Source organism: Monodelphis domestica, chromosome 4 (assembly GCF_027887165.1).
Source record: "Monodelphis domestica isolate mMonDom1 chromosome 4, mMonDom1.pri, whole genome shotgun sequence".
Lineage (NCBI taxonomy): Eukaryota > Metazoa > Chordata > Mammalia > Didelphimorphia > Didelphidae > Monodelphis > Monodelphis domestica.
The window spans coordinates 448,599,849-448,627,712 of NC_077230.1; the positions used below are offsets into that span (position 1 = coordinate 448,599,849).

General features: G+C 40.0%; 1 protein-coding gene across 1 annotated transcript; it reads right to left on the minus strand.

The window, feature by feature from the left end:
- Positions 1 to 1,041: 1,041 nt before the first annotated feature.
- LOC107649098 (zinc finger protein 91-like) lies at positions 1,042 to 27,695 on the minus strand (the record flags this gene model as incomplete). Its single annotated transcript, XM_056796868.1, has 4 exons — positions 26,561 to 27,695; positions 2,165 to 2,796; positions 1,409 to 1,912; positions 1,042 to 1,240 (listed from the first exon to the last, which is right to left on the minus strand). Coding segments are annotated over exons 1-4 (2,145 nt in total), but the record flags the coding sequence as incomplete, so codon positions are not given.
- Positions 27,696 to 27,864: the final 169 nt, after the last annotated feature.

Consider the following 27,864-nt stretch of genomic DNA (forward strand, 5'->3'; position numbering starts at 1 on the left):
ACTACTAGTCTGCATCTGCCCCTAGTAGTACAGATCCAAACTCATCTCTTCTTCCTCAGCCCTTTACAGACAATCCACCTAATGTGCAGATATTGTATGGATATACCAACAGAGGACATTCTGTTCAGCAATGTTCCCTTATTCCTGCTACTGAACTTGTTCATTTACTGTCCCCATTATATGTTTTTGCTATAAATGAATAAATGAATGATGGAATTGACAAAAAGAATAAAAAGAAAATTATTGAAAATAAGCTTAAATTCTTGAAATTTTAGAAATAGTTTGAATTTCTCATTAAAATAAGACATGTGGAATGTCTCAATTAACAAAAACACTTATGAGTTTTAAAAACCATTGAAGATAAACAATCCCTAGTTTTAAAATAAGCAATTATTCTAAAAATCACATTTTATTATACGTCAGAAAGTTGAATATTAATATCAAGATGAAGTGACATTCAAACTAGAAAACATTACCTTGTTTGTAATATGTAAAGATAAATATCAATCCTATATAAAAGTGGGAATAAATGAGAGGAGAAAATATATTAATAAAAATAATAAGTATAAATGGTTTGTATTATCTGAGTGTCAAAAATGAGGTAAAGAATGAAATAAAAAATTGAATTCATTATTGTGCTACATAACAGAAACACATTTCATGATTATCATACAGCCAAATGAAACTTTTTTTTCAAATGAAAGTTTTTTCAGCACCAGTTTTCTAATGTAGAAAATTTTGTATTTCGTACCAAAACATTCTCAGAGGAAGTGTACAAAAAAGGTTTATATCTAACATGATCAGATGATCAATGAGTACTAGATGCTTACAGAGCCCTTTGGCATATTCATCATATTACTAAAGTTTCTCACCAATATGGGCCCTCTGATGGTCAAGAAAATATGACTGAAAACTGAGGACTTTCTCACAGCCTTCACATTTATAAGGTTCCTCACCAGTGTGAATTCTCTGATGTACCGAGAGTTTGTTCTCTTATTGAAATCTTTACCACATTCATGATTTTTTAATGACCTTTCCAGTATGAATTCTCTGATGGACAATTAAATTTGAACTCTGATTAAAGGCCTTCCCACAATCATTACATTTAAAAGGCTTCTCACCAGTGTGAATTCTCTGATGTATAATAAGTTTTGACCTTTGACTGAAGGCCTTACCACAATCATTACATTTAAAAGGCTTCTCACCAGTATGAACTCTCTGGTGTTGAAGGAGGTGGGAACTCTGATTAAAGGCCTTCTCACAATCATTACATTGAAATGCCCTCTCACTAGTATGAATTCTTTGCTGAACAGAGATGTTGGAATTCTGATTAAAGGCCGTCCCAGTACCATGACATTGAAATGGCTTCTCACCAGTATGAATACTCTGATGTACATTACGTTTTGACCTTTGACTGAAGGCCTTACCACAATCATTACATTTAAAAGGCTTCTCACCAGTATGAATTCTCTGATGTTGAAGGAGGTGGGACCTCTGATTAAAGGCCTTCCCACAATCATGACATTGAAATGGCTTCTCACCAGTATGAATTCTCTGGTGTTGAAGGAGGTGGGAATTCTGATTAAAGGCCTTCCCACAATCATCACATTTAAATGGCTTCTCACCAGTATGAATTCTCTGGTGTTGAAAGAGGTTGGAATCATGATTAAAGGCCTTCCCACAATCATCACATTTAAATGGCTTCTCATCAGTATGAATTCTCTGGTGTTGAAGGAGGCTGGAACTCCGAATAAAGGCCTTCCCACAATCATGACATTTAAAAGGCTTCTCACCAGTATGAATTCTCTGGTGTATAATAAGTTTTGACCTATGACTGAAGACTTTCCCACAATCATTACATTTAAAAGGCTTCTCACCAGTATGAACTCTCTGGTGTTGAAGGAGGTGGGAACTCTGATTAAAGGCCTTCTCACAATCATTACATTGAAATGCCCTCTCACTAGTATGAATTCTTTGCTGAACAGAGATGTTGGAATTCTGATTAAAGGACGTCCCAGTACCATGACATTGAAATGGCTTCTCACCAGTATGAATTCTTTGGTGTTGAAGGAGGTGGGAACTCTGATTAAAGGCCTTCCCACAATCATTACATTTAAAAGGCTTCTCACCAGTGTGAATTCTCTGATGTATAATAAGTTTTGACCTTTGACTGAAGGCCTTACCACAATCATTACATTTAAAAGGCTTCTCACCAATATGAATTCTCTGGTGTTGAAGGAGGTGGGAACTCTGATTAAAGGTCTTCCCACAATCATTACATTTAAATGGCTTCTCACCAGTATGAATTCTGTGGTGTTTAAGGAGGTGGGAATTCTGATAAAAGGCCTTCCCACAATCATCACATTTAAATGGCTTCTCATCAGTATGAATTCTCTGGTGTTGAAGGAGGGTGGAACTCCGAATAAAGGCCTTCCCACAATCATGACATTTAAAAGGCTTCTCACCAGTATGAATCCTCTGGTGTTGAAGGAGGTGGGAACTCTGATTAAAGGCCTTCCGACAATCATCACATTTAAATGGCTTCTCACCAGTATGAATTCTTTGGTGAACAGAGAGGTTGAAATTCTGATTAAAGGTCTTCCCACAATCATTACATTTAAATGGCTTCTCACCAGTATGAATTCTCTGGTGTTTAAGGAGTTGGGAATTCTGATTAAAGGCCTTCCCACAATCATCACATTTAAATGGCTTCTCACCAGTATGAATTCTCTGGTGTATAATAAGTTTTGACCTATGACTGAAGACTTTCCCACAATCATTACATTTAAAAGGCTTCTCACCAGTATGAATCCTCTGATGTAAAATATGTTTTGAGTCATTAATAAACATTTTCCCACAGTCATTGCATTGATAAGGATTTTTTCTAGTATGTGCCCTCCGATGTATGTTAAGTTTTGACCTATGATGGAAACCTTTCCCACAGTCATTGCATTCATAAGGGTTTTCTCCAACATGAATTCTCTGATGTAAAATGAGTTTTGAGCTTTTATTAAAAGCTTTCCTACATTGGGGGCACTTGTAGAATTTCTCTCCAGTATACATGTTGGTACTTTTCTGAAATGAGTAAAGATGAAATGCCCCAAATGTGACTCCTGGTTTCTCTGATTTCTCCACAGAATTTGTTTTCATCAATTTCTACTTCTCCAAAAGCAGAATGCAAGACCAATCCTTTTGCTTCCTTCTTCCTCAGGAAGGCCTTATTTTGGAGTTTCCTTCTTGCTCTTACACCTGGACTCCCAGTCTGAAAGAGATGAAATGAAATACACAAATTTCCTTTGTGGCCTCTTCTAGGGGAACGGGACCCTTGTAGCTGAGAAAAACCAGGCACATACCCCACAGTGACAATAGCCTTAAAAGGAATGTCCTTGAGTTCTCTCAAACATAGCCTGAACTCATGGGTAAAAGGCAGAGAAGGTCAACAGAACTAGGAGGGAAAAGTGGCCATGATCCATGGGCAACACAGAGCTAGGAAGGAATTGAAGGAGGTGGGTAATGAGGAATGATCAGAGATTCGGGAATCCAAGCCATGAGAATTACCAAAAGAGTTCAAGGATGAAGGACGATGAGGGGAAATATCAAAAGGACAACTGAATGATTGTAATGAATAAACACTTTTTTAAATGAAGTTGGAATGAGATAGAGAGGCCTATCAATGCTGAACAGAGGAAGACTCATGAATTCTTTGTTTTTAAAACCCTTCCCTTCCCTCTCAGAATCAGTACTGTGTATCGGTTCCAAAGGAAAAGAGCAGGAAAGAGTAGACTGTGGTGATTAGGTGACTTGCTCAGGGTCACATAGTTGGACCCATGAATTCCAGAGCAAATGGGAGTCACTGGCATTTCTTGAGTAGGAGAATGGCATGGTCTGATTGGGATAGGAGAGTCAAGTCAGACTCCACCATCAGTCATAGGAAGCAGCACTGTGGCCTAAAGAGAACCCTAGTTTAGGAGTCAGGAAATCTGGCTTCAACTATTAGACTAACTACTTAGTAGACACTGGGTCAATCACTGACTTCTCTTATTTCCTCATCTGCTAATTGCAGATAAGGTCCCTCCTAATCTAGTGGCAGTGAAGTGATGGTGAAGGGAAGAGTTCACAAGGGCCCAAAGTCAGAAAGATTTGAGATCAAATCTGGGCTTCAGACTCTTCCTAGCTGGGTGACCCTGGCCAAGTCACTTTACCTCTGCTGACTCAGTTTCTTCAATGGTAAAGTGACAACCTACCTCTTAGGATTGTTGTGAGGCTCTTAAGGGATACTAGTATTATAAAGTGCTCAGTACAGCCCAGCATAGAATAGACTTGCTGTCGATATTTTATTTATCCATTAATTTATCTATTATCTCTAAATCTGCTTCTGAAGTTTCTAAATTTTCTATGTCAAGTTGTAGCCGATTTGATAACACTCTAAACATGAAAAAATAGATCAATGGACATCTCTTGCGAGCTTATTATGAGCTTTGTATTATGCTAAGTGCTGGACATCCAAGAAAGAGGTAAAAAATGGCTCCTCCCTGAGGAAGCTCACAGGAGACAACATTCAAACAAAAACATACCAAGGAAGCTATACATAGGATTAACAGGATACCCAAGGGAATATCTCCTGGTTCCCCTGGCCCTTCTTAGTATTGAGGTCCCTTCCCATTCCCTACATTCTTATCTGTTTGCCTTAGGGTAATGGGAAACTCCTAAAGGAAAGGTTCTATTTGCCTTTGGCCTTTGATTGCCCATGACCTAGAACTGGGAGTAGCACCTACCAGAGGTTTCATAGATAAGGGTTTCATTGGGGAACTAAGGCCCCTGAGGAATCCAGGGCCTCCTTTCCTCTGCAATCAGGGGTGACCCTCAGCTACCTTGTTCTAGGTCATTGGTCCTCATTAAGGCAGGAGGAGACCCCTCTGAGAGCTTGGGGTGAGGGACTGAAGCAAGGAGGACTTGAGGAGGAGGAGGAGAAAATGGGGCAGACTCACCCAGAGCAGGAACAGACCCCAGAAGGCCCTGAAGCTCAATAGAGTAACCTCAGGTTCAGGTCACTGGGACCAGAACAAGAGCTCCCACCTAAAAAGACTCATCCAGGCTGAGGGCTGCCTGAGGAAGTCTCCATCAGAAAGTGTAGGCCTGGTACCTCTCACTTCCTTATCTGGCCTCTTTCCTCCCAAGGTTCTGAAGCTCTGGGAGTTCTGCCTTTATTCCAGGCCTCAGCTCTGCCCTGCCCCATCTTGATCACCTCCATGTGGTGGAATTTCCCCTTAATTCAGGGCTTATTTACTTCCCTGGGGAGATGGCATAGACCTTGAGAAGGTTTTGATTTCTTTATCTAAGGAGCAGATTTTGGGCCCAGCCTGATTTTTAACCACCTTTAAAATTTTTTTGAGTCAAATTATTTTCCCCTCTCTATGGGGGTCATGTGTGGGAGACTGGTGATGAGTGATTGGATCTGAGGGCTGTTGTAGCCATGGAGAGTGAGGGTGAGTCAGCTAGGAAAACTAGCAGCTAGAGAGAAAGAGTGAGATAAGGAGAAGGACCAGAAAGGTGAAGCCAGCATGCCTTTTGAGAAGGACCAGGGGAAGAATCATGGCACCATGACTGGGGCTATGACTTCCTTTATTGTGACTAAAAGAAAGACTTTTATAGAGAGAAAAATCCTAAGCACAACAGCATTTCTGGGGGGCTGGATGTGCTACTCTCCCACAGGATAATGTTTATGAAAATGACTCCACACATGAGCATTACCAGGGTTGCTATTATAGAGGTAAGCAAGCTGAGAAACTGTGATTGCTAATCTCTTCTGTGTAACTTGGAGAAAGGCAAGTGTGGTACTTTCAGTCTTGGTATTACAATGACTTCTTTGCTTTCCAGAGTGAGGGGGGACTCAGGACTTCATGATGACCTTTGACTGAGTGCAGTACTATTGACTATCAATTACTGCCTTTATAGATTGTTTAACTCTGAGAAGACCAAAGAAAAATCTGGTCTTTGGTTTGGACTCTGAGTCTGCTAAGGCTCAGAGTCCTGACTTGGTTCTTGTTGAGATTCAACCAGCTATCCTTTGCTTTTTTATAATTTGAAGGCACAGTTAAGATTTATCAGGATAATAGTGGTAGTTTTTATTTAGATAGTATAAATTTGGGTTAGTCAGATCAGGGAGGATTAGTGTAGCCTGTGAAACACAGGAGAAGCAGATCTTTGTGGAACCAGGGAGTTTTATTTGGGTGGAGTTGGAATCCCTTAGAGTTAGAAATCCTTTTATTCTTATATATTTCAACATATATTTTATTTTTGATAACCAGAGTCTCTTTAGCATCCTTGTGCCTGGCCCTGAAATGGTGTTCATTTATGAGTTTCACTTCACTGATATAAACTGAGGATACTTTGTGAGCACAGTAAGCAGAGTATCTGAAATCAGTTTTAATCAATAATCAAGTCCATTGCCTACATTAGATTTACTGTCCCCCCTTTTTTTTTACAGTCATGAAAATGCCTCGTAGCAGCATTTAGATTGTTCTCATCAATGATTAAATTCTCGGTGTGAATATGAAATCATTTGGGGGGTATTTAATCATCTTTCACTTCATGATTTTAAGTAAAAATATCCCAGTGGTGTGATTTCCATAAACCCTTTTATCAGAAATCTTATACATTACAGTTGAGATAAAAACCTGTTCTTATTAGCATTCTGATTTCATTCATATATAATCCATAACCTCAAACAACTTTCTTGTTTGGGGCTCTACTTATTCTGATCAGAGTTCTCTTAGGCTCAATCCTCGTTTTTTTGTTTGTGCACACCAGATAAGACAACACCAGAGGACAACCACAGGGTTCAACATAGACCAGATTTAACACAGAGTGATCGTGTTCTAAAATCATTGTTGTTCTGGGATAAACTGCTGCTCAGACCCTTCTTGGCAGTGAGTTGTTGAAAAGTCCTCGAGTGTCTCTTGGCTAAAGCTGTTTCTTTCCATCTCTCCAGGTCTTTCAATCTCTCCTCTGGCTGCACTTGCGCTCTCTTACATTGGGATGTATCCTCAGGCCTTGTCAAAGTTCTTTTTACATCCATCCTGGCTTTTGTGTCGAATTGATTCTGTTTCTGGTTCCTGCAATCTTTTTGGAAATGAAGTATACTGGGCTGTCTCTTTGGAAAGGCACCTACGGTGCTCCGGAATGGTTTGGTGTTTGGCTTGGTGGGGCTGTGATCCGTTGGTTCCACTTTTCACCTGCTCACTTGTGTCTTTTGTGTCCCTAAAGAATTGCTCTTGGCCAGGAGTCTTGTGAGTGGCGTGGATGAGCTGGTGGGGGATCCCTGCTGCTGGAGGAGAATCTGATTGGAGCATGTCTGTTTGTGGCTACTTCAGCTGCCATGTGTGATTGGATCTGAGGGCCATTGTAGCCTTGGAGAGTGAGAGTTAGCCTGCTAGGGAGACTAGCAACGAGAAAGAGAGAGACCAGGAAAAGGACAGGAAAGTGCAGCCAGTATGCCTTCTGAGAAGGGCAGAGTGTGGAAGAATCACAGCATCCCTCCCTTCTTCCCCTTCCCTTCTCTGAGTGGTGAAATAACTCTACTGAAATAATGCATATAAATCTAACTGAGACAATAGTTCATTTTCAGATAAGGGAAGGAAGGGATTTGGGATGATCTATCTAAAACCCAAGTCAAGTGGTTACCTCCACCATTTAATACTTCACTACCTACAAATCTACTTGCTTCATCTAGTGAAATGAAACCACCTTAGTTAATATATAAAAGTGGGAAGGAATTGCAGGTAGCAGGAACAGGATTCAAAGGAAGGTCTCACTGACAGTTGTCCTCTGGAGTCTTGAGCATCTCTGTTGGAAATCAGTCTCAGCAGTAGCAGGGACCCACAAGAACAGACTGGATCACCAGGAAAGCCACAGGAGAGAGAATATCTAGCTCTCTACATCCTTCCCAGAAGAACTAGACAGAAACTCAACTCCTGGCTGCTCTACTGTCCCTCTCAGAAGGAACTGCCTGTCACTCTCCAGAGTTCTGGAACCTTGCTCTTCTGCCTTGCAGGATCTCTTATTCCTGCTAATTTCCCTGTAACAGTGGGCAAGCAATCTGATATGGAGTGTACTGAAGCAGTACTGTCAAACTGTTCCCCATACTCATCACTGAGTGGAAGAGAATCTGAGCAAAGAAAAAAGGAAGTCTGCATCCAGACTCCATCAGCTCCTTCTCTGGAGGCAGAGGGCCCTTCTTCTCATGAGTCCTTGTGGTTGTCTTCATGTGGCTCTACTAATTGGTGTTGAAAAGCCAATGTTGCGCCCACCTGAGAGTCAGAATCAGTAGAAGACTTTTGCAGATAAGAAGTGTTTTTCATTCCTTCTTGGAGACAAGCACTCATGGTGATAGACTCTTTGAAACTGACTGCATGAAGGAGAGAGAGAGATCTATTAAAGCCAGGTAGGGGAAGTTGGATTCTGAGTCTATCCCCATTTTCCATTTGCTTCCCTAAAGACTTCTGGGAGTTTTATGTAATGTGGAAGAGGCATGAAGGACGAGATAATTCCATGCATGGAAGACAGAGAGTAAAGGACCTCAGATGTCAATCAAGAAAGAACATTTCAAATAGGATGTTCCCAGGAATGTCAGGTGGAGCATGGCCAGGGGATGAACTGAGAGACTGCCTTGGCTTCTGACCTAGGCTGAGGCTTTGGTGTGGCTGATGTTGGTCATTGATTGTTATATACTGGCCTGATTAGAAGAAGACAGAAGAAAATCAATTGTCCTTCATATCTCCTTGAAAGACTTGTGTCACAGCTGTGACAGAACTGACATTTCCAAAAAATCCTCCTAACCTTCCTTAGAGATTAGGGAACACCTTATCCCTCTCACCTCATCTTACCTCAGTTCTCCATCCTGTTGTTCCCAATAAACCCCCTTACTTGGAAAAGGAAGAGAAAAGAGTTTTTCCTCATAAATCATATAGTCTACTCAGGGGGGTGTTGCGAAGCCAAAGGCTTCAGAATAGGGTGGTGAAGGGAGGGATTGAAGAAGGAGGAGCTTAGGAAAAATAATCAATTAGACATCAGTAGTGATCAATAGGCAACCCTAGAATATCTCTCTCTAATAGTATCTCTCTATCTCTCAGAAGTACCTCTATCTCCATTACAACTGGGCTTCCTGAGTTTTCCCCAGTATCTCTCTCGTCAGAAGCAGAGCATATCATTTACCGCAACTAGAAGTAGCTCCACACATCATCTATTTTTAATACACCTGCATGATACTGAAGGCCTGTCTCTTGGTTGAACTCAGATAACTTGCTCCCCTTTGAGGAGTCATTTTCTACATACTCTGCATAAGTTCTCTGATTTTGGATTTCCCTTCATGAGTAAATGAGTTCCCTCAATATTTCACTCTTCACATTATATATAAAACCCAGTGGAATTGCTTGTTGGCTATGGGAGGGAGGTAGAAGGAGAGGAGGGAAAGAGTGTGATTCATGTAACCATGGAATAATATTCTAAATTAATTAATGAAAATTTCTCAAAAAATTTTTTTCAGTCTCTTTGATGTCCCTCTAACCCAGGAAAGTAGAAGGTTCATGGGAATGTGCTTTGGCAAGGAAAGAGGGAAGGGAAGATCTTTCTGACATGGAAAGAAACCATCCTGAATATGAGAGCTGCCCAAAAGGAGTTGTTGGGGAAGGTTAGCATCTGGAATGTGAATTACCCCCCTTTGGGGATGTTGTAAAGAGTCAGAATTAGAGGGAAGGTCCCTTCCACCTCTGATTCTGGGATCCTCTGTGGTTTAGAATCCTTGGACTAGAATTCTATGCCTTTGGGTATGAATGTGCCACAAGGGTATATGTGCATATGAGTCTGTTTTCTGTTCAGGAGTTTAATTAGAGGAGAATCTAGACCATCTAGACGGAAGGATTGTTACCCTTAATGCTGTTAGACTTCCACTTGAAAGCCAGTGTAAAAATAAAGAAAATATTTAGCTGGAAAAACTGTTTCTATATAGGTTCAAAACTTTTTAAAACTGTTCCAATACTTTTGATAGATGTAATCAAAAGTATCCTCAGTGATCAAGTGAAGCTCAAATGTTAACTTCCCGTCAGACCTAGGTGCAAGGATGGTTTTTTTTGAGAACGATTGCCATCTAAGTTTAGACTCATGAAGTTCAATTTTTGTATCCAACCATAAAACTTTCCATTTTTCAATACTAAATTTAATCATATGATATTCAGCCCAACCTCTCTCTAACCTATTGAGATTCTTTTGGATCCTGCCATTAGCATCCATTGACTTGTCACTCCATCTTGCTGAAACTGTCCAACTTGGTGAATAAACTATCTATGCCTTTATCCAAGCTATGGATAATGATGCCTACACTGGTAGAGTATGCCAATAGGGAGCTCATGCTTTGTTGACCTTGAGCCATTAAAGAATCTTTGAGTCGTGCTTTGGAGCCAAGTCTTGGAGTCTTACATCCTTGTAGAAAGATATCCTTCCAGAACCCCAGGGGAGCATCTCTTCACTCCCAGCCCCCAACGCTACCATCCATCCAATTCTGAATCCTTCTTGCATTACCCCTACCCCTACTCCGGGACCCTTGCCCTTTGGCATGACAGGACGGGTTATTTAGGGGTTGGTTCTTGGCCCATCCAGGACTAAGAACATTTCAACACAAATACTTGACTATGTACCTACAACTAGACAAGGGGAAGGCGTTTTAATTACCTATTTTCTTGGTCAAAGATTAGTCATTACAGTTTGAACTCAGATCCCTTTCCCCTCTGGTTCCTAAAATAGTGCCTTCTTTTTCTTGAAGCGTCTTGATTTATTCCATGTATTTATTTTCCTGTTTGTTTAACTGAATGAATGAATGAATGAATGAATGAACAAGGAATGAGAAATATTTATTATATGAAAAGAACTGTTTAAGCACTGGGAAAACGCTAGAAAAGCAAGGCTGCCCTCAAGGAGCTCCTGTGCCAAGACAATCTATGGAGGGTCTTTCAGTTGTAAGTCAGATGGAAAGACCTCCATGGCTCTTAGGGCACGAGAACAAAGTCATTTTGAGGAAGACCAAGGAGCCTGGTTCAGCATGTCCAGAAAATCAAGCCTCTGGGAGATTTCTTGCAGGGGCTTTGGAACCAATGGAGATTGTTCTAGTGAGCTGTACTGATTAGAGCTAGTCTTTATATGGCTATTTATTAAAGGATTCAGGTAGAAATTAGGGAGATGAGGGATTCATGAGGCTTCCAAAGCATTTTACAAGTATCATTTCATTTGATCCTTACTACAGCCCTAGTCGGGGTAGGTGCCTATTATTATCCCCATTTTACAGATGAAGTTCAGTGACTTTTAAACTCTGGACTTTTGAACTTCAGGTCCTGTGTTCTATTCCCTTTACCATCTAGCCGCCTCAGTTTTTGTTTTTGTTTTTTAAAATAAACCATTACCTTCTGCCTTGGAGTCAATGCTGTGTATTGGTTCCAAGGCAGAAGAGCATAAGGGCTAGGCAATGGGGGTCAAGTGACTTGCCCAGCTAGGAAGTGTATGAGGTCATATTTGAACCCAGGACCTCCCATCTCTAGGCCTGGCTCTCAATCCACTGAGCTACTGTTCAGTAATTTTCAGTCGTGTCTTACTCTTCATGACCCCATTTGGGATTCTTGTGGCAGAAATATGAAGCACTTTGCCTTTTCCTTCTCCAGCTCACTTTACAGAGGCGAAAAGTGACTTGTCCAGGGTCACATAGCTTATAAGTGTCTGAGGCCAGATTTTAATTAAGCAAGATGAGTCCAGGCCCAGCACTCTACCCCCTGGGCCACTTAGCTGCCCCTCATAATTTCTTACAGTACAATGAACTGTCACATTTGTATGGAGATGTGGTCCGTAAAATGTTTTAGAATGAAATTGTATTATTTTAATCAGAAAGAAATCTACCCTCTCTTCTTCCACCTCCCTATTCCCCATTGAAAAAGAAAAACAGACACACACACACACACAGACATGGTCAAGCAAAGAAATTTCTGCATCGGCCAAGTCCAAAACAAAGGCTCATTCTGCACTTCCGACAGGAAGCAGGTAACTGATTTCAAATCATGAGTCTTGTTTTTCTCCTTAAGTCCTTCAAAACTGTTCGCCTTTAAGATCTCCTTGCCATTGTGTGAATTGTTCTCCTGGTTTTACTCCCTTCTCTCTCTCTCAGTTCATACAAGTCTCTCCAAGTTTGCCAGAAATCATTCCCTTCTTTGTTTTTTAGAACAAATTCTAAATTGAAATTAAAAGTTCCGTCCCAATTTCTATGTCATAACTGGTTCAGCCAATCCCCCATTGAATGGCGCCCAATTCTTTGGCTCTCCAAGAAGACCCAAGAACATTTTTCTACTTTCTTGGGGTCTTTTTTGTACTTTCTTGGTGCCTTTTTTGTTTGGCTTCAGTCTACTCTCTGCCTTTAATGTACCCTTTTCTAGTTCCCTCTTCTCCCCTCTTCCCTCGATTTCCCCGAGTGAAATCGATTTCTTCTTGTCATTTTTTAGCCCGTATCTTTGGTCTTAGTTAGGATGTGTCTGTCTTAGCTACCAGACTGATACTTTGGGGGCTTTTTAACCCTTCCTTTCCATTTAAAAATCAATATTAAGGATTAGTTCCAAGGCAGAAGAATGATAAGGGTTGACAATTGGGTTTAAGGGAGTTAAAGCTGGGAAGTGTCTGAGTTCACATTTGAACCCAGGATCATCTATATGCCTGGTTCTCCCTCCAGGGCCCTGGGAAAGGTATTTCTATTTAATGTGGATTCTTCCCTCCTTTCACAAATTGGGATGAGGGTGAGGCTTGTTTCTTGGGATCCTCCAGATTTGTATAGAGTTCTCATTTAGTGGGATTACATTTCCCAATAATGCTCTCCTTCTTCCTCCCTTCCCCACCCCACTGTCCTTGCCTTCCTTTCCATTGTTTCCAAGAAAAAAAGACAGTCAATCCACCAGGGTGCCACTCCCAGGGCCTTTGTCCCATTAACTTGGGTTAGGATTTGGCATCTGAATGGATTTGAGAAAGGAGGGCTCAGGAAGGTGGAGCTACTATCTGCCTGGAGGGGCTGCTAGATGGTTCAGTAGATGGAGCACTCAGGCCTGGAGTCTGGAAGGTCTGGGTTAAAATCTAGCCTTGGACTCCTGGGAGTTGTGTGACCTTGAGCAAGTCACTTCTTCATTTCTCAAATGGGAACCCATTGGGGGGAAAATGGCGCACCACTCCAGTACCTTGCGGAGAAAATCCCGAGGACCAAAGTCCAAGGGGTTCAGGGCTGAGAACAGTAACAAGTCTCTGGGGACACAAAGAAAAACAATCCAATCAAATATTGGCAGGACTGTGGGGAGAAAAATGTTTCTGCTATTGATAGAATTTGTACAATCTGACAATAGAGAATAGCTGTAAGAGCTTTCTTCTCTGAAGAGGTAATTCTGACTAAAATATATCCTTGGGGGAAAAGAAAACTCTATACAAAGTTGTTTCCAGAAGTCTTATGTATAGTATTTTTTAAAAGCCCACATCTGGAAATAGTGTAAGGACCCCAGATTGGGAAATGGTTACGCAAACCAGTACTTCAATTCAATGGAAACTGTCATGCCATAGAGCAAAAAGTATGAGTTACATGCGGGCATATTAAAGAATCAACACAGTGTAATGCAAAGTGAGGAGAGGGCTTACAAGATTGTAGGTATTAAAAAGAATGTTGAGTGAATTACTGAAAGTTCTTCCCAATTGTTTATTCATCTTATGGTGAAATAAATAGATTGCATAGAGACCCAGTTCTTTCAATACTTTAGTCCCCATCAATGAAGGAACAACCCCATTTATCAGTATCAGGCAGCTAGAGCCCTAGCACTAGGAGGCCTCCACAGACTCTGCTTCTAGCCCAGCCCCATAGCTGTCATCCACTGTAGCAGAACTAATCAAAGGGGGCCAGTGGCCTCCACCAATTGGTACCTATGGGGCAAGAAAGCCAATTTAGCGGAAGTGGCAAAGCACCCTGAAGAGAAGACAGGAGATCACATGTCAGGGGAGTCATGCCACCACCTCTTGGATCACCATCCTCACTCCTGTGAGAATGCATATTGCCCAGGATTCCCGGCCCTAGATTTCTGGAAATAGCACTGCCACGCAGACCACCACTTCTAGCTTAGCCCTTGTTCCCTGTTAACCAAGATAGCAATCCTTGGGGAGATGCCACCTGGCAAACTGCTTTTGCAACTATAACAACCACTACTGAGGATTCAGAAAAGCAGGTTCTCACCACCAGAGTCCTTGACATGGTCAAATGATTTAACATTAGAAATGAATGTGGTTTCATCCATGGAAATCACATTAGAGAATGTGCCGTACCATCTTGTTTTACTGTTGTACCCTGAGGAACATGGAACTTGTAGCTCAAACTTTTGATATGGTGTCTCCCTGATTAGAATGTGAATTTCTGAGATCAGAGACATTTCACTTTTTTATTTGTGTTGCCAGCACATAGCATCTAAGTGCTTAATAAATGCTCTTTCATTCATTCTCCTCATCTAGACACAGGAACTTTGGTCATGAACAATGAGGTCTATTAAAAAGTTTATCCTTAAAGTCATAGAGTCCAAGGAGAATGCCTCTTGCTGTTTAATTTGCTCTAGGATTAGTGATTGTGTCAGCTTTTACCCCCTCAAGCTTTCAAGATGTATTTGAAAGAGCAAAGCCACTTTTCCTGGGATTGGAGGCAACCACACATTTCTCATTCCTTGGCAGTAGTAAGTGTGAATATAGAAATGTGCAGCCTTTCTTGGAGGCGACTTTTCATAGATAGATTCAGGTGAGGAAATAGAATTTTGTATGGAAGCTCCTTGATGGTGGAGACTTGTTTTTCTCTTTGTATCTAATTGAGTGCCTTGCAGAAGATGCCTAATAAATGTCTGTTAGATTTGTTAGTTGGATCTCTCTCTCTCTCTCTCTCTCTCTCTCTCTCTCTCTCTCTCTCTCTCTCTCTCTCTCTCTTTCTCTCTCTCTCTCTCTTTCTATCTATCTGTCTATCTATGTCTGTCTGTCCATCTATCTATATATCTGTCTGTCTATCTGTCTATCTTAAATAAAGAGAACATTAAACAGAAGTTAAAGTAATTGGAGAAATAGTGAAGGTCATGTAGAAAATACCAGCACGCTTCCTTGTGCCATAGAGATGTAGGGACACCGTTACATTTTCATATATTATTAGGATGGTCAGCACATCAAAAATTATTTGTAGGTGTGCCCAGAACTGGTGAAGGACTAGGCTTCTATAGACAAAAACAGTCACCTCACGGAAGGAGCTCACATTCCAGTGATGCTCATCCAAGATATAGAGGGCAAGTGGAGGCACTGGTTTTGATTGGAACTAGGAAAGAACTCTGGCATAAGGTAAGATTTTAACTGATAAAAGAAATTCTAATCAAGGTAAAGAATAATGTTGCTCAAGAGAAACAGCAAATTTGGAAGAAGAGATGGGCTATGAAGAAAAGCATCTTTATGTGCAATGTTTCTACATTAAAGATAATTGATTTCATGGGATTGATCAAACTACCATGGACAGAGAACAAGTATAGAGAGCCTTTTATGAAGAAGCAAAGAGGGTCATATGAACAACATGACAAACAGATCTTTTCTTTCTCTACAACCCCTTTAATCTCTCAAAAGTATTTTATATGAGACATAAAGCAATGACAGCTGGCTTTATAATTGGGACATCCAAAAGGTTAGGGACAACCAGGAACTGATGCTTACTGATTCCAGCTCCATTACAAGCTCCTGGCAGCAAGTTTGTACTAACAGACCCAAGGGCACTCTAGACATTTGTGTCATGACCACCCTTATACCTTCCCTTTCTTTCCAAAGCCATGGAGACCCTGGCTCTAGGATATAGAAGTTTGCTGGGCAGCCAGCTTGAGCACAGCCCTTCAGGAGCGAAAGCCTGCCAGGGAAAACTGACTCTGAACCACTAGTGCCATATTTTATTACTATATATAAAGTAGAGAGGAAGATTGGGGTTAGTGGGCAATGCCCGAACCTCACTCTCAAGAGAATTGGCTCAAAGAGGGAATAATATGCATACTTAGCTGGATTTAGAAATCTTGATCTTGGTCTTCATGAAAGTAGGAAGGGAATAAAATAGAAGGAGGTTCTCAAGGAAGTGTGAACTAGGGGAAGAGGTGTTCAGAAGCAAAATATTTTTTGAGTAGGTATAGGGTGAAAGGAGAGAGAAGGATAAATAGGGAAAATTGGATGGAGGGAAATACATAGTAATCATAACTAAGAAATATTACAGCAAAATTCTCTGATAAAAGCCTCATTTCTGAAATACATAGAGAAATAAGCCAAATTTGTAAGACTGTAAGTCATTCCCCAATTGTAAAACGGCCAAAGGATATGAATAAGCACTTTTCAGAAGAAGAAATCACAACTATCTAAAGTCATGTGAAAAAAAATGCTCTAAATCGACATTGATTATGGAAATGCAAAAAGAACTGCTTATAATGGGGAAAAGAAAAGAAGAGTTCCTACTAAGGACAATAGGAAATTCAAGCTTCCCATTCTTTTTTTTTGTGTTCTTTTTTTTTTAAATATATTTTATTTGATCATTTCCAAGCATTATTCGTTAAAGACATAGATCATTTTCTTTTCCTCCCCCCCAACCCCCATAGCCGACGCGTAAGTCCACTGGGCATTAGATGTTTTCTTGATTTGAACCCATTGCTTTGTTGATAGTATTTGCATTAGAGTGTTCATTTAGAGTCTATCCTCTGTCATATCCCCTCAACCTCTGTATTCAGGCAGTTGCTTTTTCTCGATGTTTCCACTCCCATAGTTTATCCTTTGCTTATGAATGGTTTTTTTTTTCTCCTGGATCCCTGCAAGTTGATCAGGGACATTACACCGCCACTAATGGAGAAGTCCATTACGTTCGATTATACCACAGTGTATTAGTCTCTGTATACAATGTTCTCCTGGTTCTGCTCCTCTCGCTCTGCATCACTTCCTGGAGGTTGTTCCAGTCTCCATGGAACTTCTCCACTTTATTATTCCTTTTAGCACAATAGTATTCCATCACCAACATATACCACAGTTTGTTCAGCCATTCCCCAATTGATGGGCATCCCCTCGTTTTCCTTTTTGGGCCACCACAAAGAGCGCAGCTATGAATATTTTTGTACAAGTCTTTGTGTCCATTATCTCTTTGGGGTACAGACCCAGCAGTGTATGGCTGGGTCAAAGGGTAGATATTCTTTTGTCGCCCTTTGGGCATAGTTCCAAATTGCCCTCCAGAATGGTTGGATCAGTTCACAGCTCCACCAGCAATGAATTAATGTCCCTGCTTTGCCACATCCCCTCCAGCATTCATTACTTTCCTTTGCTGTTATGTTAGCCAATCTGCTAGGTGTGAGGTGATACCTGAGAGTTGTTTTGATTTGCATCTCTCTGATTATAAGAGATGTAGAACACTTCTTCATGTGCTTGTTGATAGTTTTGATTTCTTTATCTGAGAACTGCCTATCCATTTCCCTTGCCCATTTATCAATTGGAGAATGGCTTGATTTTTTGTACAATTGATTTAGCTCATTATAAATATGAGTAATTAAACCTTTGTCAGAGGTTTCTATGAATATTTTTCCCCAATTTGTTGTTTCCCTTCTGATTTTAGTTATATTGGTTTTGTTTGTACAAAAGCTTTTTAGTTTGATGTAGTCAAAATTATTTATTTTACATTTTGTGATTCTTTCTATATCTTGCTTGGTTTTAAAGCCTTTCCCCTCCCAAAGGTCTGACATGTATACTATTCTGTGTTTACCCAATTTACTTATGGTTTCCTTCTTTATGTTTAAGTCACTCACCCATTTTGAATTTATCTTGGTGTAGGGTGTGAGGTGTTGATCTATTCCTAGTCTCTCCCACACTGTCTTCCAATTTTCCCAGCAGTTTTTATCGAATAGTGGATTTTTGTCCCAAAAGCTGGGATCTTTGGGTTTGTCATATACTGTTTTGCTGAGGTCGCTTGCCCACAGTCTATTCCACTGATCTTCCTTTCTGTTTCTTAGCCAGTACCAAATTGTTTTGATGACTACTGCTTTGTAATATCGTTTTAGGTCAGGGACTGCTAGGCCCCCATCATATGTGTTTTTTTTCATTATTTCCCTGGATATCCTTGATCTTTTGTTCTTCCAAATGAACGTTGTTATGGTTTTTTCTAAATCAGTGAAGAAGTATTTTGGTAGTTCAATGGGTATGGCACTAAATAGATAAATAAGTTTGGGTAGGATGGTCATTTTTATTATATTGGCTCGTCCTATCCATGAGCAGTTAATGTTTTTCCATTTGTTCAAATCTAGTTTTAGTTGTGTGGCGAGTGTTTTGTAGTTGTGTTCATATAGTTCCTGTGTTTGTCTTGGGAGGTAGATTCCTAGGTATTTTATTTTGTCTAAGGTGATTTTGAATGGGATTTCTCTTTCTAGTTCTTGCTGCTGAGCTGTGTTGGAGATATATAGAAAAGCTGATGATTTATGTGGGTTTATTTTGTATCCTGCAACTTTGCTAAAGTTGTTGATTATTTCAATTAGCTTTTTGGTTGAATCTCTAGGATTCTTTAAGTAGACCATCATGTCATCCGCAAAGAGGGATAACTTGGTCTCCTCCTTGCCTATTTTGATGCCTTCAATTCCTTTATCTTCTCTAATTGCTACTGCTAGTGTTTCTAGTACAATGTCAAATAGTAGAGGTGATAATGGGCATCCTTGTTTCACTCCTGATCTTATTGGGAATGCATCTAGTTTATCCCCATTGCAGATGATATTAGCTGTTGGTTTTAGATATATACTGTTTATTATTTTTAGGAATGACCCTTCTATTCCTATGCTTTCTAGTGTTTTTAATAGGAATGGGTGTTGTATTTTATCAAAGGCTTTTTCTGCATCTATTGAGATAATCATGTGGTTCTTGCTAGTTTGCTTGTTGATGTGGTCAATTATGTGGATGGTTTTCCTAATGTTTAACCAGCCCTGCATCCCTGGTATGAATCCTACTTGATCATGGTGAATGATCCTTCTGATCACTTGCTGGAGTCTTTTTGCTAGTATCCTATTTAAGATTTTTGCATCTATATTCATTAGGGAGATTGGCCTATAGTTTTCTTTCTCTGTTTTTGACCTGCCTGGTTTTGGAATCAGTACCATGTTTGTGTCATAAAAGGAGTTTGGTAGAACTCCCTCTTTGCTTGTTATGTCAAATAGTTTGTATAGTATTGGGATTAACTGTTCTCTGAATGTTTGATAGAATTCACAGGTGAATCCATCAAGCCCTGGGGATTTTTTCTTTGGAAGTTCTTTGATGGCTTGATGGATTTCAATTTCTGATATGGGATTATTTAAGAATTCTATTTCCTCTTCTGTTAGTCTAGGCAGTTTGTATTTTTGTATATATTCATCCATTTCTCCTAAATTGGTGTATTTATTGCCATATAATTGGGCAAAGTAATTTCTAATGATTGCCTTAATTTCCTCCTCATTGGAGGTGCTGTCCCCCTTTTCATCTTTAATGCTGTGAATTTGCTTTTCTTCCTTCCTTTTTTTAATTAGATTGACCAGTACTTTGTCTATTTTGTTTGTTTTTTCAAAGTACCAGCTTCTTGTCTTATTTATTAAATCAATAGTTCTATCACTTTCGATTTTATTAATTTCTCCCTTAATTTTTAGGATTTCTAATTTGGTTTTCTGCTGGGGGGTTTTAATTTGATCACTTTCGAGTTTTTTCATTTGCATTTCCAATTGATTGATCTCTGCTCTCCCTTGTTTGTTAATATAAGCATTCAGGGATATGAATTTACCTCTGATTACCGCTTTGGCTGCATCCCAAAAGGTTTGAAAGGATGTTTCGCCATTGTCATTTTCCTCGATGAAATTATTAATTGTTTCTATGATTTCTTCTTTAAACGGTTTTGGAGTATCATATTGTTTAATTTCCAATTGGTTTTAGATTTGGTTTTCCATGTACCATTACTAATCATTATTTTTATTGCCTTGTGATCTGAGAAGGCTGCATTCATTATTTCTGCTTTTTTGCATTTGTGTGCTATGTTTCTGTGACCTAATGTATGGTTAATTTTTGTGAATGTTTCATGTGGTGCTGAGAAGAAGGTGTATTCCTTTTTATCCCTATTTATTTTTCTCCATATGTCTATTAATTCTAATTTTTCTAAGATTTCATTCACTTCTTTTACCTTTTTGTTATTTGTTTTTTGATTTGATTTATCTAAATTTGATAATGGTTGGTTTAAGTCTCCCACTAGTATGGTTTTATTGTCTATTTCTTCCTTCAATTCTCCTAGTTTCTCCATTAGAAATTTGGGTGCTATATTATTTGGTGCATACATGTTGATTAATGATATTTCCTCATTGTCTAGAGTCCCTTTTAACAAAATATAATTACCTTCCCTATCCCTTTTGATCAGGTCTATTTTTGCATTGGCTTTATCAGATATCATGATTACCACTCCTGCCTTCTTTCTATCAGTTGAGGCCCAGAAGGTCTTACTCCATCCTTTAATTCTGACCTTGTGGGTGTCAACCCGCCTCATGTGTGTTTCTTGAAATCAACAAATGGTAGGGTTTTGGATTCTAATCTATTCTGGTATTCGTCTACGTTTTATGGGTGAGTTCATCCCATTCACGTTCAAAGTTATGATTGTCATTTGTGGACTCCCTGGCATTTTGATTGCCTTCCCTAATTCTAAGTTTTCTTCTTCGGCTCTACCTTTTAGTCCAGTGATTTACTTTGAATCAGTCCCCCTTGTCCCCTCCCTTGATGTTTCCCTTTTTAGTCCCTCCCTTTTTCTTCCCTCCCCCTCCCCCTCTCTTTCCCTCCCTTTTTGTTCTCCCTCTCCCCCTCCCCCCCTTGGTTTTCCCTTCTCCTTACCCTTGTTGGGTAAGATAGAATTCAAGATCCCAATGGATCTGGATGTTTTCCCCTCTCAGAGTTGATTTCCCTGAGATTGAGGTTTAAGTACCCCCCCCCCCTCTCTTCTTCTCCTTCTTATAGGAGTTTTCTTCCCCTCCCCTTCCCATGTGAATCTTTGTGTGAGAACGATTATTCTATTTGTTCTTTCTTTACCCCCTATTTATACATTACATTTTCCCCACATATTAGTATACATAGATTGATATAAATGTAGTCCTTATAGAAGAGAGTTTGAGTAAAAGAAGAAGGTAACATTTTTCCCCTTTCCTTAATATTTACCTTTTCAGGTATTCCTTGCTCTTTGATTTTCGGTATCAAACTTTCCACAGAGCTCTGGTCTTTTCTTTGCAAAGAGTTGGAAGTCTTCTATTTTGTTGAATGCCCATACTTTCCCTTGGAAGTATATAGTCAGTTTTGCTGGGTAGCTGATTCTTGGTTGGAGACCCAGCTCTCTTGCCTTTCTGAAGATCATGTTCCATGCCTTACGATCATTCAGAGTAGAACTTGCAAGGTCTTGTGTGACCCTGGTTGGCATTCCTTTATATCTAAATTGTCTTTTTCTGGCTTCCTGTAGGATTTTTTCTTTTGTTTGATAGCTTTGGAATTTGGCAATTACATTCCTGGGAGTTGTCTTTTGGGGGTTTAGTGTAGAAGGTGTTCTGTGAGCTCTGTCAGTGGCTGTATTGCCCCCTTGTTCTAGAATCTCTGGGCAATTTTCTTTGATTATATCTTGTATCGCCATGTCCAGTTTGGTGTTTATTTCTGGCTTTTCTGGGAGTCCAATTATTCTTAAATTATCTCTTCTCCCTCTATTTTCCAGATCTATCACCTTGTTGGTGAGATATTTTATGTTCTCTTCTAATTTCTTGGTGTTTTGGCTTTGCTTTATTAGTTCTTGCTTTAAAGCCTGGTTTTCTTTTACAGTTTGGTCAAACTGGTTTTGTAGATGCGTGAATTTCTTTTGCATTATTTCCCACTTTTCCTCCCAGAGGGCTTCCATCTTTTTGGTCATTTCTGATTCAAATTCTTCATGGGTTTGTGGAGAGTTTCCATTTCCTTTGGAGGATTTTGGAGCATTTTCTTGTATATCTTCTTCTATCTGCTCTGTATTTTGTATTTTGGCTCCATAGAATGTGTCCAAAGTCGCCCCTTTCTTCTAAATTTCTTGGTATTTTGGGGCTTCTGTGCTTCTGTGGAGTTTGCCATCTCTGAATGTGGAGGATTAGCTTTTCTTATTTCTGTCTGGTGTTCAGAGGCTTTAGTCCTGGGCAGATTGTCGGTTCTATGAGCTTTCCCTGGGTTAAACTGAATATGCCTCACTGGAACTGGAATGGAAGGGTCGGACCACGAGGCCACACTCTCCCCCCGGCTCGCTTTCCGGAAGTTGCCTTCAGAATCGCTGGCCGTGAGGCTGTTTCGTCGGCCTGCGGGGGGATGGGCTGCAGCTTCCCCAAGCTCCGAGGGCAGGGACTTTCACTGAGACTTGGATAGCAGGATCCAGCCCGTGAGGCTGTCTTGCCAGCCCTGAGGATTGCTGTTGTTTCCACCGCTCTTTGCAGCGGGAGCCCCAGGCAGTAACTTTCACTGGGACTCGGATAGAGGGCCCTGAGGGTTTTTTTTCCGAGGACCCTGCTCTCTGAGCCAGGCTGGGCTGCGGCTTCCCGGAGCCTCGGACTCTGCGCTCCTACCCCTGAGGTCCGAGTGATCTCGGGTTCTGGCTTTTGAGGGGAGCCGTACCTTTTGAACCGGGTCCAGGTCCAGGAGGAGGGTTCCCAGGGTCTGTGCTGTTGATCGTTTTGAATTTCGGCGCCTTAGGAGCTTATAGTTTGAGATTGGTCGGGAAGGGTTTTCCAGAGATCTGAACTTTAGCTTTCTCTAAGCCGCCATCTTAACCGGAAGTCTCAAGCTTCCCATTCTTATCATACTTCTCAATATGTTAGCTAAAAGAATTAGAAAATAACATTAAGAGAATAACTATTGCTAGATATAATTTGGAAGTATTTCTAGTTGCTGCTACTGTTTTGTAAGGCCAGTATTTAGGGGCATCAGCCCGAAGAGACAGGCCCAACCACCTCTGAAGATCAGAACTTTTCTTCCTCTTGCTGTCTACTGCTAAGACTTTGAATTTAAGAAAACTAGCACAGAATAGCATAGACAGGAATAAAAGAAACCCTCCACCAGCCTGTGAGACCTGCCCTCAGCTCAAAAGCTGAGAGAGACTCAAACCTTATCTAGGGAAATCCCTCTTCCTTCTTCCCTGATACCTTCCCCAATCCAACATTGTCATTAAAATTTATCTTTATTTAAATAACCGCAGTCAGATAAGAGGACTGTCATTTTAATGGACATAGAGGGAGCTGAATCTCAAGATAGTCATTCAAGTATCAATGGTCCTTATTGGACCCCTTCTGGGCAACTACGTCTGGGGGGAGGCTTTCCCTCAGGAGGATCTGTGTTTACCTATTCTGGGGTATCTTCCACATCAATCCAATAGAGAAGATGTCTCCTCAGGCTATCATAAGTGGCCCATTTCTTGGGAACCCCATTTTTCAAAAATAGCCTCTCAGTAGCGGGCATCTCACTCCTTTTCCCTCACCAGCAGCCATATTTCCTCTCTCCCCTCAACTCCTCCATTCCCTGTTACAAAACCTTCAGTATCCCCTGTTCCTTATATTCCACCCATTTTCCCTATAAATATTACATTACTCAGCCCCTGAGTATAGGAGGGAAATGGAGCATCTCCTTCAGCCTCTCTGCTCAGAGTTTAGCTCGTTCCTCTCTGCAGACAGACAGAGAGGAAAGAATCAGGCTTCTCTGCAGTCCTTTCTCCCTTTCCCAAGAGGACTATGTTCTGTGTGTGACTGCCTGGAAAAGGAGGGCACTTTCTGGGACATCAGGCTCAGGAAGGATCACCTGGCCATCACTCCAGGCTGGCCTTATTGGCTAGAATGAAAGGGGTCCTTCTCTGAGGAGACACAGGAAAATCCTCTGTGAAGATTGGATTTAGCTCTCCCCTGATTGTTACAATCAAGATACTTAGCTCTTCTTTTATTGTGAAGATTAAATTGTAATCCCTGTGAATTTTAGATTTTGGCCACCCTGATTAAATCTTTAAAATCCTAACAAAACAAGGTTGTCTACACCCCTATTTATGGATCAAATGTTGAGAAGGATGCCCAATGACCAACATGTTCTATCAAGTGACAAATTAGAAACAACTATCAGACCCCCTGGGCTGTCCTAAGTCATGCTTAAGCTACCATTGATACATGTGAGATGCAGGAAGTGATATTAAAAAAAAGTCTATATATTAATGGCACTTCCTCTTGCCAGCTCTCTTTTGGTGGAGAGGTGGCTTGTGGCAGTGTGCTGGGCGTCTTGGCATCATGGCATGGCTGCAGCTATTGTCCCGGTTTGGTGATGAGTGTCCTTGATACAGTAACTGGAAGAAGTTTAATATTGTGGGTCAGGTGAGGCGTGTTCCCTGAGCTCTCTTGGAGTTTAGGCTGATTCCTTTTTTTCCTTTACCTTTCCTAAAAACGTCATCCTCCTAGGAGGCCCCTCATCTCGGAGGAGGCCTTGTGGCTGGAAGGTCTCTGAACTACCCTTGGCTCAAGGCTAGGCCAGAGAAATCTTATACCCTTTCCCCTCTCTGTTCTTCTTCATTCCTTCCCTCTATATTAATTAAACTAACATACAATTCCCAAACTGACTTGAATATTTTTATTGGGATTTGAATGAATCCCTGGTGACTATAAGGATAATATATTAGTCAGAACCCCTACATTTACCCCTTACATCCTCTGATTGTAACAATGAAGGTACTTAGCTCTTCCTTTATTGGGAAGATTGAATTGTAATACACAATGTAGTTTTAGACTTTAATCTACAAAAAGGTGGTAACTCAGTATTTTAAGTAGATCTACCCATTTTAAATACAAAAGGTGTTAAGTAGCTACAAAAAGTGATCTAACCAAAAAAGGTGTTAAATAACTAAAAAAGGTTTACTCAAACCAAAGAAGGTATAAACTAAAGAGTGGGCAGTCCTGGAGAGTAGCATCTGCTGTGATTTGTGTGAAATTTAGGGAAGGTGACACAAGAGAAAAAGATCTTTAAGAAGATCAGAGACCAGAAGAAGATATTTTGATTCAAGATTCGAGTTGGATGGAGGATTCTCTAACTTGGTGTTGGACCCGAGGAACTGGACCCCTGAAGGAACTCAGGCTGGAGACCTCAGACTGCTTTTCCTTTTAGATGGTCACCATTGGTGAGTGAAAGGCTGACTTAGTGACTGTGCCTTTCTCAGAGGTCTAAACTTCTGAGAGAGTCCCATCGTTTTGAGACTTTTTTCTCCTGGCTGGGGCTTAGAAATTCTGATATCAGAAGAAGCCAGATCTCTCTCTCCCTCTCTCTCTCTCTGTATACATACATATACATATACATATATATATATATACATATACATATACATATATATATATATTCCCTCTATTATAAATAAACTACCATAAATTCTATTTACTTGAGTAATACTTTTTGGGATTTAGAATTTAAATCCCTGGCGACCACCTAATTAATATTTCCATCTCAACCACAAATAAATTTAACACCTCCCATGGATGGGAGAACAACCTTTGGCCTCTAGAGGGGCTAGACTCCCCTCAAATAAAAGTCTATTGAACTTGTCCTTTTACCTTACCCATTAAAGGGCTTTGCTGTAGATGAATGATGGAATTAACAAAAATCATGAAAAGAAAATTATCGAAAATAAACTGAAATTCCTAACATTTTAGAAATAGTTTGAATTTTTTATTAAAATAAGTCACGTAGAATGTCTCATGCAACAAAAAATTTATGATTTTTAAAAATCATTGAAGATAAATAATACACAAAATCCCTAGTTTAAAAATAGGCAAATATTGTAAAAATAATATTTTATTATAAGACAGAAATTGCAATATTAACATCTAGATGAAGTGATATTCAAACTAGAACACATTACCTTGCTTGAAATATGTAAAGATAAATATCAATCCCATGTAAAACTAGGAATAACTGAGAGGAGGAAATATATTTATAAAAATAATAAATATAAATGGTTTGTATTTGATTGTCAAAAATGAGGTAAAGAATGAAATAAAAAATTGAATTCATTATTATGCTACTAAACAGAAACACATTTCATGATAATCATACAGCCAAATGAAACTTGTGGACCGAAGTTGTTTTTTTTTTTTCTACATGAGTTTCCTAGTGTACAGAATTTTGTATTTCGTACCAAAACATTCTCACAAGAAGCGTACGGAAAAGGTTTATATCTAACATGATCAGATGATCAATGAGTACTAGATGCTTACAGAGCCCTTTGGCATATTCATCACATTACTAAAGTTTCTCACCAATATGGGCCCTCTGACGGTCAAGAAAATATGACTGAAAACTGAGGACGTTCTCACAGCCTTCACATTTATAAGGTTCCTCACCAGTGTGAATTCTCTGATGTACCAGGAAATTTGTTCTCTCATTGAAATCTTTACCACATTCATGATTTTTTAATAACCTTTCCAGTATGAATTCTCTGATGGACAATTAAATTTGAACTCTGATTAAAGGCCTTCCCACAATCATTACATTTAAATGGCTTCTCACCAGTATGAATTCTCTGGTGTTTAATGAGGTTGGAATTCTGATTAAAGGCCTTCCCACAATCACTACATTTAAATGGCTTCTCACCAGTATGAATTCTCTGATGTTGAAGGAGGTTGGAAATCCAATTAAAGGCCTTCCCACAATCATGACATAGAAATGACTTCTCACCAGTATGAATTATCTGGTGTTGAAGGAGGTGGGAATTCTGATTAAAGGCTTTCCAACAATCAAGACATAGAAATGGCTTCTCACCAGTATGAATTCTCTGGTGTTTAAAGAAGTTGGAATTCTGATTGAAGGCCTTCCCACAATCACTACATTGAAATGGCTTCTCACCAGTATGAATTCTCTGATGTTTAAGGAGGTTGGAAATCCAATTAAAGGCCTTCCCATAATCATCACATTTAAATGGCTTCTCACCAGTATGAATTCTCTGGTGTTGAATGAGGTTGGAACTCTGATTAAAGGCCTTCCCACAAACATGACATTTAAAAGGCTTCTCACCAGTATGAATTCTCTGGGGTTGAAGGAGGGTGGAACTCTGATTAAAGGCCTTCCCACAATCATCACATTTAAAAGGCTTCTCACCAGTATGAATTCTCTGGTGTATAATAAGTTTTGACCTATGACTGAAGACTTTCCCACAATCATTACATTTAAAAGGCTTCTCACCAGTATGAATCCTCTGATGTAAAATAAGTTTTGAGTCATTAATAAACATTTTCCCACAGTCATTGCATTGATGAGGATTTTTTCTAGTATATGCCCTCTGATGTATGCTAAGTTTTGACCTATGATGGAAACCTTTCCCACAGTCATTGCATTCATAAGGGTTTTCTCCAACATGAATTCTCTGATGTAAAATGAGTTTTGAGCTTTTATTAAAAGCTTTCCTACATTGGGGCACCTGTAGAATTTTTCTCCAGTATACATGTTGGTACTTTTCTGAATTGAGTAAAGATGAAATGGCCCAAATGTGCCTCCTGGTTTCTCTGATTTCTCCACAGAATTTGTTTTCATCAATTTCTACTTCTCCAAAAGAAGAATGCAAGACCAATCCTTTTGCTTCCTTCTTCCTCAGGAATGCCTTATTTTGGAGTTTCCTTCTTGCTCTTAGACCTGGACTCCCAGTCTGAAAGAGATGAAATGAAATACAGAAATTTCCTTTGTGGCCTCTTCTAGGGGAACGGGACCCTTGTAGCTGAGAAAAACCAG